This window comes from Pristiophorus japonicus, chromosome 16, assembly GCF_044704955.1.
Source record: "Pristiophorus japonicus isolate sPriJap1 chromosome 16, sPriJap1.hap1, whole genome shotgun sequence".
In the NCBI taxonomy this organism is placed as follows: domain Eukaryota; kingdom Metazoa; phylum Chordata; class Chondrichthyes; family Pristiophoridae; genus Pristiophorus; species Pristiophorus japonicus.
Window position 1 is genome coordinate 18774131 of NC_091992.1, and position 13001 is coordinate 18787131.

At 42.9% G+C, this 13001-nt stretch overlaps 1 protein-coding gene across 2 annotated transcripts in view; it reads left to right on the forward strand.

Moving 5' to 3' along the window:
* The window catches only part of nek8 (NIMA-related kinase 8), a 55771-nt gene that overhangs the window by 25452 nt on the left and 17318 nt on the right, over positions 1 to 13001 (forward strand). For both annotated transcript variants that reach the window (XM_070857077.1, XM_070857078.1), the window contains exons 11-12: positions 11520 to 11670; positions 12588 to 12751. In XM_070857077.1, coding sequence (XP_070713178.1) covers positions 11520 to 11670; positions 12588 to 12751 — 315 coding nt within the window. The remainder of the gene's footprint in view (positions 1 to 11519; positions 11671 to 12587; positions 12752 to 13001) is intronic.

The following is a 13001-nucleotide window of genomic DNA, read 5'->3' on the forward strand; positions in this document are numbered from 1 at the left end:
TAGCCGTAAGGGCCACATCTAACTCCCTTTTGAATATATCTAACGAACTGGCCTCAACAACTTTCTGTGGTAGAGAATTCCACAGATTCACAATTCTCTGAGTGAAGAAGTTTCTCCTCATTTCTGTCCTATATGGCTTACCCCTTATCCTTCGACTGTGACCCCTGGTTGTGGACTTCCCCAACATCGGAAGAACATTCTTCCTGTATCTAACCTGCCCAATCCCATCACAATTTTATATGCTTCTATGGTTAAAAACCCATCTGGTTCACTAATGTCCTTTTAGGGAAGGAAATCTGCCGTTCTTATCTGGTCTGGTGTCCATGTGACTCCAGACCCACAGCAATGTGCTTGACTCTTAACAGCCCTCTGAAATGGCCTCGCAAGCCACTCAGTTGTACCAATCCACTGCGACAAAAAGTCATTGTGGTGATAACTTCACCACAAGGATAGCAGCAGCTCAAGAAGGCGGCTCACCTTCTCGAGGGCAATTTGGGATGGGCAATAAAAGCCAGCAACGCCTACATCCCGTGAACGAATTTTTAAAAATCCAGTATCGGCCCATCTTACAGTGGCGGCTTTTGAGCATTTTGGTATGGACAGCTTTGTTCCTTTTTGGCTTTCAGCCAGGAAAGCTATTTGAGAATTCTCCATGGTCATGTCGTGCGACACATGAATGCGTTGTTTATTGACCCACATCATGATGCTCCTACCTTGGGATGGTGGAATGCCAAATGGTGGACATCAATTAGATTTGTACCTGTTAACTTTTAATTACAAACTTAGCAGTTTACTGCCTGATCAAATAGCTATTAATCTGAAAGCTTTTAATTAACTTGTTTTAAAACATCTAAATAGTTTTCAATTATTCAGTTAAAGTGAACTTTGTTAAAGTGCAGAAAACCACCTCATTGGGGGACATTCTAAGCATGTGTGTGTGTATACGGATATGAGATTGCCCAGTTTTATATATATATTTATAACCTATTTAATGTAAAATGGCATTGCATTATATTAAGTGAATTATTGGATGATTATTGGTACACAAGAATAGTGTTATTTAAAATAAAGTCAATAGTAAAAGGCATTCTTCCAGGGGTCATATTTACTCATGACCTTCTGTTTAATACCCTCTAATTTGATAATTGGTGTTTCTGTCAAGATTATTTGCATTTTGTTATAGTCGAGGGATATTGTATGTAAATACAATGCTGTGCCTATAATCCAAGTATGCATTTTCAGGATAGTTTATCAATGTCTGTACATGTGGCCAGCCTGACTACTTATTACTGTTCCATTGTTGGAATCTGAATTTCCCCGCCCCCACCCCGAATCCTGCACCTTACCACCTCCCACTCTGCTTTCAAAAACCTTCTAAAAATCCTCCTCTTGTTTTTCTATTGTTTCCTCCTGTTCGGTGACCACTGTTTCACACCAGCACTCTGTGACATCTGTCTGTAGAGGAGGAGAACCATAGAGATCTTGTTGCCGAATGAGGCTGGTACAGACTTTTATCTGTAATAACATTTAAAGAAAGACTTGGATTTATATAGCGCCTTTCACAACTACCAAATGTCTCAAAATGCTTTACACTCCAAAAGTACTTCATTGGTTGTAGTCACTGTTATAATGTAGAAAACATAGTGGCCAATTTATGCACAGAAAATCAATTTTTTGTTATATTAATTGAGGGATAAACATTGGCCAGGATAACTCCCCTGCTTTTCTTCAAAATAGTGCAATGGGATCCTTTACGCCTACTTGAGAGAGCAGTTGGTTTAAGGTCTCATCCAAAAGACAGCACTGCAGTGTCAGCTTAGATTTATTTTGTGCTCAAGTCCCTGGAGTGGGATTTGAACCCACAACCTTCTGACTCGGAGGCAAGAGTGCTATCCACTGAGCCACAGCTGACACTGTGACATTTAGTCATATAAACCCTGTTAACACAAGAACGCAGATGTGAATCGAGCAAAAAAAATTCAAGGACCCACAAGATTTTCTTCCTTAAAGCCAGTTAAGGGGCATGTTTATACTGGCACTTGCTTAGTTTAGATCGTGGGAGACGAGCATCCATAAACCCTCATCCTCTTATTTACACAGCTAACACTGGCTCCCTTATTCCTGTTGATACAATTGTAGAGAGTTTTTCCTGGATTTTTGATCCTGCCGTCAGAGTAAGCGGGCCGGTTTCGGTAGTATGAACACAGGGAGCCAGAGCATAAACACCAGAGCCCTAGGATCCAAACTGAACCAGTGGGCATGTAAACGCGCCGAGTAGTAAATGGGCAGGCAAAAGTATTCTGTCAGACTTGCATGTGCCGTGCTAATGAAGGTACCAGCAGGGTGCTGTGAGCAATATTTGTCACCCTGTTGCTGTCTCTCCATCTGTCACTGAGGACGGATTTATCTGTACTTATACACACTGTTATCAGCAAGTAACAGTGCCCTGTTGTGACTGCAGAGTCAATGGATCAGGCTCCAAATTTATTTGGTGGTAAATTGATTCAACTCGAGATAAGGTTCATAAATGGCTCTCTTTTTTTTTTGCAGCTCCTTTTGTCGATGAAAGGCATTTTTCCCTTGCTTGCAAAGTCCTGGAACAGTGAGATCCAAACGACCTCCTTAAGCCACTGTCTATAATTTATATTGGGATTTGCTCTTGCAGGCCCATTGGAGGCAGATCCTAAAACCAAAATCCATTAGCACGTCACTGTCATGATGTATTGCTGCAGCTGACTTTTAAAGACGGATTCACCTGAAAGATTAATTTGTGACAATTAGAATCATAGAATGATGACAGCACAGAAGGAGGTCATTTGGGCCATTCTGCCGGTGTCGGCTCTTTGAAAGAGCTATACAATTAGTCCCACATCCCTTCTCTTTCATAAGAACATAAGAATTAGGAGCAGGAGTAGGCATTCGGCCCCTCGAGCCTGCTCTGTCATTCAATGGGGTATGACGAGAAAGCAGGAATGGGGTACTGAGGTTGCATGTTCAGCCATGAACTCATTGAATGGTGGTGCAGGCTCGAAGGGCCAAATGGCCTACTCCTGCACCTATTTTTTATGTTTCTAGATCATGGCTGATCTTCTACCTCAACTCCACTTTCCTGCACTACCCCATATTCCTTGATTCCTTTAATATTCAACCGATCTCCGTCTTGAATATACTCAAAGACTGAGCCTCCACAGCCATCTGGGGTTGAGAATTCCAAAGATTCACCACCCTCTGAGTGAAGAAGTTTCTCCTCATCTCAGTTCTAAATGGCCAACCCCTTATTCTGAGACTATGACCCTTGGTTCTAGCCTGCCCAGGAATCAGTCTGGTGAACCTTTGTTGTACTCCCTCTATGGCAGGTATATTCCTCCTTGGGTAAGGAGACCAAAACTATACACAATACACCAGGTACAGTCTTACCAGCACCCTATATAATTGCAATAAGACATCTTTACTCTTATACGCAAATCCTTTTGTAATAAAGGCCAAAAAATATCATTTGCTTTCTTAATTGCTTGCTATACCTGCATGTTAACTTTCAGTGATTTGTGTACAAGGACACCTAGGTCCCTCTGAACACCAACAGTTTCCAATCTCTCGCCATTTAAATAATACTCTGCTTTTCTATTTTTCCTACCAAAGTGGATAACTTCATATTTTTCCACAATATATTCCATTTGCCATGTTCTTGCCCATTCACTTTCCTCATGGACCTGCAAATGTTTCCTTTTTAAGTATATATCCACTTCCCTTTTGCAAGTTATAACTGAATCTTTTTCCACCACACTTTCAATCAGTGCATTCCAGATCAGAACAACTCGCGGTGTGTAAAAAATATATATCTCATTCCCAACTGTTTTTTTGCCAATTAGCTTAAATCTGTATCCTCTGGCTACCGACCCTCCTAATGGATACAATTTTTTTTTTTTAATCGCAAGAGGCTAGAGGGAGGTGGTTTTTCCTGTTGTGAAGTTTAGGTACCATTAGCTTATGTGTAATAGAATTTGTGTTGCCAAAAAAATGAATTATTATATTTTTAAGCTTTTCATTTACTTATTTCTTTGCAGGCCTACCTTATTGGCTCAGTTGGTAAAATGCACTTCTCACTATGGAACTGTGCCTCTTTATCAGGGAGGTCCCAGCTTCTTTCCCTGGTATCAGCCAGGACAGCAATGCGGTGCTGCCTTTGGCTTCAGCACTCCACGACTAGGGAGGAAAAATATCAGCTAGGGTTCTCACTGCTGTTTGCTATCCAGTGGCTCCTAGTGGAAAGTGTGTTTATGTGATTATCAGGTGAAGAATAGGCTTTGTTGTGATTCTCTTCAAGACCAAATGTTACCATTTAGGGTCACATGAGAAATAGGCACGTATGAGATATTAACACCTATGAACTGTGCTATAGCAGGAGTAAGCACTTTCAGGAGAGGAAGGGAGAACATTGGATGGAAACAGGATCATAAATTGTAACATGGACAGTTAGTGTTTTGTGGGCATGGTTCGTGTGTCTCCAGAGAAGGAAAGTCTGTGTAGGGCAGATCCCTCTCCCCTCGCTGAAGCTCCAGGGCTCTTCACTCTCAATGCCACTCTGGGGCCCTTACCATAACAATTAGGAGCAGGAGTGGGCCATATAGCCCTTTGAACATGCTCTGTCATTCAATATGATCATGGCTGATCTTCGGCCTCAACTCCACTTTCCCAACCGATCTCCATATCCCTTCATTCCCCTAGAGTCCAAAAATCTGTCCATCTCAGCCTTGAATATACTCAACTATACAGCGTCCACAGTCCTTTGGGGTAGAGAATTCCAAAAATTCACAACCCTCTGATTGAAGAAATTCCTCCTCATAGCAGTCTTAAATGGTTGACCTTATCCTGAGATGATGCCCCTTCTAGACTCTCCAGCCAGGAGAAACAACCTCTCAGCATCTACTGTGTCAATCACCCACAGAATCTTGTATGTTTCAATGAGATTACTCTCTTCTAAACTCTAGAGAGTATAGGCCCAATCTACTCCATCTCTCCTCGAGGATTAATCTAGTGAACCTTTGTTGCACTGCCTCTAAGGCAAGTATGTTCTTCCTCAGATAAGGAGACTAAAACTATGCATAGTATTCCAGGTGTGGTCTCACCAAAGCCCTGTACAATTATAGCAAGACTTCCTTACCCTTGCAATAAAGGCCAACATGTCATTTGTCTTCCTAATTGCTTGTTGTACCTGCATGCTAATTTTCTGTGCTTCCTGTATGAGGGTGCCTAAATCTCTTTGAACACCAACATTTAATAGTTTCTCACCAATAAAAAATATTCTGTTTTTCTATTCTCCCTACCAAAGTGAATAACCTCACATTTCCCCATATTATACTCAGTGTCATCTTATTGCCCACTCACTTAACCTGTCTATATCCCTTTGCAGGCTCTTTGTGTCCTCCTCATAGCTTTCTCTCCCACCTGCCTATGTATTGTCAGCAAATTTGGATACATTGCACTCGGCCCCTTCATCTAAGTCATTAATATAGATTGTAAATAGCTGAGGCTCCAGCACTGATCCCTGCGGCACCCCACTAGTTAGAGCCTGCCAAGTGTAAAATGACCGGTTTATCCCTATGCTCTGTTTTCTGACTGTTAACCAATCCTCTATCCATGCTAATATATTACCTCCAACCCCATGAGTCCTTATCTTGCGTAGCAACCTTTTTTATGCCTTTTGGAAATCCAAATATACTACATCCATTGGTTCCCCTTTATCTACCCTGCTTGTAAACACGATTTCCCAGGGAGGTGTTACTACAGTTGTACAGGGCCTTGGTGAGGCCACACCTGGAGTATTGTGTACAGTTTTGGTCTCCTAACTTGAGGAAGGAAGTTCTTGCTATTGAGGGAGTGCAGCGAAGGTTCACCAGACTGATTCCCGGGATGGCGGGACTGACATATCAAGAAAGACTGGATCAACTGGGCTTGTATTCACTGGAGTTCAGACGAATGAGAGGGGACCTCATAGAAACGTTTAAAATTCTGACGAGTTTAGACAGGGTAGATACAGGAAGAATGTTCCCAATGTTGGGGAAGTCCAGAACCAGGGGTCACAGCCTAAGGATAAGGGGTAAGCCATTTAGGACCGAGATGAGGAGAAACTTCCTCACTCAGAGAGTGGTGAACCTGTGGAATTCTCGACCACAGAAAGTTGTTGAGGCCAATTCACTAAATATATTCAAGAAGGAGTTAGATGTAGTCCTTACTACTAGGGGGATCAAGGGATATGGTGAGAAAGCAGGAATGGGGTACTGAGGTTGCATGTTCAGCCATGAACTCATTGAATGGCGGTGCAGGCTCGAAGGGCCGAATTGCCGCCTCCTGCACCTATTTTCTATGCTCCTATAAAACCATGTTAACTCTGCCTAATCATATCGTGATTTTTGAAGTGTCCTGTTACCACTTTCTTAATAATGGATTCCAGCATTTTCCCAACAACTGATGTCAGGCTAACTGGCCTGTAATTACCCATTTGTCCCTTAGAAGATGAGAAGGGGGATTTAATAATGGGAAATGTGGAAATGGCTGAGACCTTAAACAATTATTTTGCTTCGGTCTTCACAGTGGAAGACACAAAAACCATGCCAAAAATTGCTGGTCACGGGAATGTGGGAAGGGAGGACCTTGAGACAATCACTATCACTAGGGGGGTACTGCTGGACAGGCTAATGGGACTCAAGGTAGACAAGTCCCCTGGTCCTGATGAAATGCATCCCAGGGTATTAAAAGAGATGGCGGAAGTTATAGCAGATGCATTCGTTATAATCTACCAAAATTCTCTGGACTCTGGGGAGGTACCAGCGGATTGGAAAGCAGCTAATGTAACGCCTCTGTTTAAAAAAGGGGGCAGACAAAAGGCAGGTAACTATAGGCCGGTTAGTTTAACATCTGTAGTGGGGAAAATGCTTGAAACTATCATTAAGGAAGAAATAGCGTGACATCTAGATAGGAATAGTGCAATCAAGCAGACGCAACATGGATTCATGAAGGGGAAATCATGTTTAACTAATTTACTAAAATTCTTTGAGGATATAACGAGCATGGAGGATAGAGGTGTACCGATGGATGTGTTGTATTTAGATTTCCAAAAGGCATTCGATAAGGTGCCACACAAAAGGTTACTGCAGAAGATAGAGGTACGCGGAGTCAAAGGAAATGTATTAGCATGGATCAAGAATTGGCTGGCGAACAGAAAGCAGAGAGTCGGGATAAATGGGTCCTTTTCATGTTGGAAATCGGTGGTTAGTGGTGTGCCACAGGGATCGGTGCTGGGACCACAACTGTTTACAATATACATGGATGACCTGGAAGAGGGGACAGAGTGTAGTGTAACAAAATTTGCAGATGACACACAGATTAGTGGGAAAGCGGGTTGTGTAGAGGACACAGAGAGGCTGCAAAGAGATTTAGATAGATTAAGCGAATGGGCTAAGGTTTGGCAGATGGAATACAATGTCGGAAAGTGTGAGGTCATCCACCTTGGGGAAAAAAAACAGTAAAAGGGAATATTATTTGAATGGGGAGAAATTACAACATGCTGAGATGCAGAGTGACCTGGGGGTCCTTGTGCATGAATCCCAAAAAGTTAGTTTGCAGGTGCAGCAGGTAATCAGGAAGGCGAATGGGGAATGTTGGCCTTCATTGCGAGAGGGATGGAGTACAAAAGCAAAGAAGTCCTGCTGCAACTGTATAGGGTATTGGTAAGGCCGCACCTGGAGTACTGCGTGCAGTTTTGGTCACCTTACTTAAGGAAGGATATACTGGCTTTGGAGGGGGTACAGAGACGATTCACTTGGCTGATTCCGGAGATGAGGGGGTTACCTTATGATAGATTGAGTAGACTGGGTCTTTACTCGTTGGAGTTCAGAAGGATGAGGGGTGATCTTAGAGAAACATTTAAAATCATGAAAGGGATAGACAAGATAGAGGCAGAGAGGTTGTTTCCACTGGTAGATGAGGCTAGAACTAGGGGGCACAGCCTCAAAATACGGGGAAGCCAATTTAAAACTGAGTTGAGAAGGAATTTCTTCTCCCAGAGGGTTGTGAATCTGTGGAATTCTCTGCCCAAGGAAGCAGTTGAGGCTAGCTCATTGAATGTATTCAAGTCACAGATAGATCGATTTTTAACCAATAAGGGAATTAAGGGTTACGGGGAGAGGGCGGGTAAGTGGAGTTGAGTCCACGGCCAGATCAGCCATGATCTTATTGAATGGCGGAGCAGGCTCGAGGGGCTAGATGGCCTTCTCCTGTTCCTAATTCTTATGTTCTTATTATATTCTATGTTCATTTTCTCTCTCCCTCCTTTCTTCAATGAACAAAGTCCTGTTTTTGCTGTAAGCTGAGATGACTGAACGTGATTGTATTGTGTGGGGTAGGAATTCTCGTGAGATCAGGAATTCCTGCCCTTATTATGCAACAGTATAAATTGCTTTGCCATACAGCAGCAACAACAAAATGGGACCCTGATAGGAATCCCAGCGTGGCACTGATCCACTGGAGAGGGGAGAACCCAGGTGGTGACCCTTACCCCTTATTAAAGCTTCTCCGCTTGGCTATACTTTCTACCACCTGCCCTGCCCAAACCACCATGGTGACGGTGAGGGCCTTGACATGAAATCTCATCTTTGTCTCTCCTTCAATTCCTTTGGCACCTTAGTCTCCTTTTGAGAACCTAACCCAGTTCCACTCCTCATATTGCCTTTAAAATCCTAATTCCACCACCCCTGTAAGCCCCATTCCAAGTTTTTTACCAAGGTACATTGGCATGGTTGATAGTTGATTCCTGATTATAACACTGGCAGTACAGGTTGACAACCACTGATAAGTAAATCTTATTGCAAGTAAGTAGTGTCTGATTTGATAGTTATATTAATATTCTGCTCATATTTTTCAAAGTAAGAAAATGTGTTCCAGATTCTTGCTTTTATCTTCAAAAAAAATGTTTTAAGTTAGTCTGGTTTGGAGTGACATGTAGAACTGGAGGCTTTGCTTTTACTGGTTACTTGCAGTTTGAGACCTGCCTAAATGGTACCATTTTGCTGAGACCTAAAGCTGTAATCCAGGCATTATGGGTATTAACTGTCTTCTGTTCCGTGAAACTGCCCTGTTTTTATACTGCAAGTGGTCTCATGATAGAAGGGAGAAAATCCTAGCTACTTGGCCAATATTCCTCCCTCAACTAACATCACAGAAAAACAGTTTAGCTGGTTATTCATCTTATTGCTGCTTGTGCGATCTTACTGTGTTTAAAATGGCAACTACATTTGCAAGCATAATAGCATTCACTGCATTTCAAAATACTTAATTGTACAGAAACATTTTCAGATATTTGAGTGACATGAACTATCCCTCCTCGTCCTTCTTGACTTGTCTGCAGCCTTTGGCACGGTTGACCACTCTATCCTTCTCCAATGCCTCCCCACTGTCGTTCAGCTGGGTGGGGCTGCACTCGCCTGGTTCTATTCTTATCTATCTCATCGTAGCCAGAGAATCACCTGCAATGACTTCTCTTCTCACCCCCGCTTCGTTACTCTGGTGTTCCCCATGGATCTATCCTTGGCCCCCTCCTATTTCTTATCTATACATTGCTCCTTGGCGACATCATCCGAAAACACGGCATCAGTTTCCACATGTACGCTGATGACACCCAGCTCTACCTCACCACCACTTCACTTGACCCCTCCACGGTCTCTAAATTGTCAGACTGCTTGTCCGACATTCAGTTCTGGATGAGCAGAAATTTTATCCAATGAAATATTGGGAAGGCCAAAGCCATTGTTTTTGGTCCCCTCAACAAACTCCGTTCCTTAGCTACTGACTCTATCCCTCTCCCTAACATCGTAACCCTGGTGCCTTATTTGACCCTGAAGTGAGCTTCTGACCACATATCCGCAGCATAACTAAGACCACTTATTTCCACCTCCATAACATCACCCGTCTCCGCCCTTGCGTCAGCTCATCTGCTGCTGAAAGCCTCATCTATGCCTTGGTTACCTCTAGACTTGACTATTCCAATGCTCTCCTGGTCGGCCTCCTACATTCTATCCTACGTAAATTTGGTGATCCAAAACTCGGTTGCCCCGTGTCCTAACTCACACCAAGTCCCATTCACCCAGCACCCCTGTGCTCATTGATCTACATTGGCTCCCGGTTAAGCAATGCCTTGATTTCAAAATTCTCATCCTTGTTTTCAAATTCCTCCATGGCCTCGCCCCTCCCTATCTCTGTAATCTCCTCCAGCTCCCTCCCCCTCCCCCGCCCCGAGATATCTGCCCTCTTGAGCATCCCTGATTATAATCGCTCAATCATTGGTGGCCGTACCTTCTGTTGCCTCGGCCCTAACTTCTGGAATTCCCTGCCTAAACCTCTCCGCCTCTCTACTTCTCTTTCCTCCTTCAAGACGCTCCTTAAAACCTACCTCTTTGATCAAGCTATTGGTCACCTGCCCTAGTTTCTCCTTATGTGGATTGGTGTCAAATTCTTTGTCGATAATACTCCTGTGAAGCACCTTGGGAGGTATTACTACATTAACGATGCTACGTGAATACAAGTTGTTGTGATAAGGGGCAATATAGAAACATAGAAAATAGGTGCAGGAGTAGGCCATTTGGCTCTTCGAGCCTGCACCGCCATTCAATGAGTTCATGGCTGAACAAATGCAATGCAGTAGTCTACTAACAGACTATTTAGAAATTGCTCCTGTCGTAAACTAATTTTTTATCCTTTTTCTTTTATAATAGTGTCTCATGTTGACTCAGCAAAATACAGAGAATATTATAAAATGATATGGCTGAAACTCAGTAATTTAAACATGTGCCCAAAAGAGAGAAAAAGCAAAGGAAATAAACATAGCAGAACATGGCTACCCTGCACAGCAATGTTCACTGATGTATTTAAATTTTCAGGATTTTCATACTTCTGTTTTCACCCTACACTCGTATTTCCCTGTAAACCTCATGCTCGTCACACTCTTGTAGCAGAACATGCAATTATTTTCCTGTCATTGTATACTTCAGATGTCACTGGTCTTTTGTTCTCTGCCAACTGTCATATTTGTTATGTAGCTTGTTCCCAGAAAGCAAAATGAACCTATATAGATTACATCAAAAAACAGATTGCTCGGGGTGAGCTACAGATGTATATAAAATCCCGTGGTGGTTAACCGGCTCGACCACTTGTGAATGTGCGGCCTTCAACAAATTCAGAACCAGAATCAAATCTGTCAACTTTTCCAACCATCCACTATTTTATTTATATTTGCATTGGTTTGTTTTGCGATTCATAATTTACCTTTTAACCTGCTAACAAGCTCTACATGGTGTGTGAGACAAGTTAGCACAAAAGAAAAACTTGGGTGTCCAATTTCATTCTATTCATATAATAGTTGTTGATGTCGCAAGACTGCTTCAGGATTTTGTTTTAAGCTGTAAAGTGAATTATCAGAAAATGTTAGATATACAGACGCTTGATTTTTTTTTCTATTTACAAAAAAGGTCGGCTTGGCTTGGAAACTCAGGAGTCGCACAGTTCTCCTCAGCAAGTGAATGTTCCTTCAGAACATGAGGCGCAGAAAGTTTTGTGTGGAATTGACTGCTCAATGATTCTTACAACACGGAATCACATTTTAGCCTGTGGGAGTAACAGGTAATGGGGTCTTTAGAACAACGCAAATATTCAACAATGTCACCCAAGAAAATTACATTGGGATTGACTAAAATTTGAAAAACCTTATGGTGAGTTAGTACATGATTCCACTTCTGAGCGGCATTCGGTACTTGCTGTCCACCTGGCAAGAGCTCATGCCCCATTTGTCACTTGTTTGATGGCCAACGAGTGACAATTCCCTTTGGGAGGGGGAGATAAGCATAATCTCTTTGGGGCTTGAGATGACAAGGTGACATGCCTGGCAATGGAAATTGGAACCAAGCCAGTCTTCTATGGGAGACCCAGTAATCCGATACCTGAACCAGCCAGGTTCTCAGTACTTCAGAATACTGACAATGATTGGCTAGCCATCCTGTCTCACTAATGGCATCTGGAGGGATGGATCTGTCACTCAGGACTGGGATTAATCCCACTGGGCTTTAGATAATCCTGCAAGTCAATGTCACAATGGCTAGCATGACCCTAGCTGGACAAGCAGTGCAACTCCTGTGCCTTATGCGCACATGGGGGACCCCTCAGCCTTGACTTTGCAACCTCTGCCTAAGCTCTAGACTTGGGCAAATGGATTGCATTTGTACTAGAGAGAATGTACACTCCATATTGAACAAATAAAAACTCTACAGTAGCTTGATTTGCAAACTCTTAAATATGGTGATCAGGTTCCATGCATTTCAGAGACCTGTCCAATCAAACAAAAGGTATCCCTCACCATCAACCTTGGTTCTTCACAGTTTGCCAGCATCTGCCTGTTGGTGAAGCTCCCTAGTGTAGAACACACCCATTCCTTCAGCCAGCCGCAAGGATGTGTGGCAATTATAGATGCTCAAGTATGCTTTTTGTATTGGATTTGATTTTGTTACTGTACATCAACTAAAAAGCAACTTCCTGCTTCCCAGATTTAACAAGCTCGGTTTGGATAACATAACTGCATCAGAGCATCCTCATCCCTCTAATCAAGTTGAAGAAGTTCATATTTTCACTCCCGTGCAATCATACCCACTTAATGAAGGAAATATTGTGCATGTGGATGTTGGGACAGCTCACTCTGCAGCAATCACAGGTGAGAGATACCATTTCAAAAATAACCATCACGGCTTCTTTGATGACTGAATGGGTGAAGAGCATGCAGAGCAGAAGGCATCAGGTTTGGGCCCTGGTGTGTGTTGAGTTACCTGATGTTGGGCAAGGCAGCAGTTGGCATGCTATAATTGCCCGGAGCTCTACTAGAGGAGGCAGGGATTAAAAGTCGCCAGGGTTCCCGGTCCTGGCATGATGGAAAGCACATTTGTGTGGCCACTGGGTGAGAACGG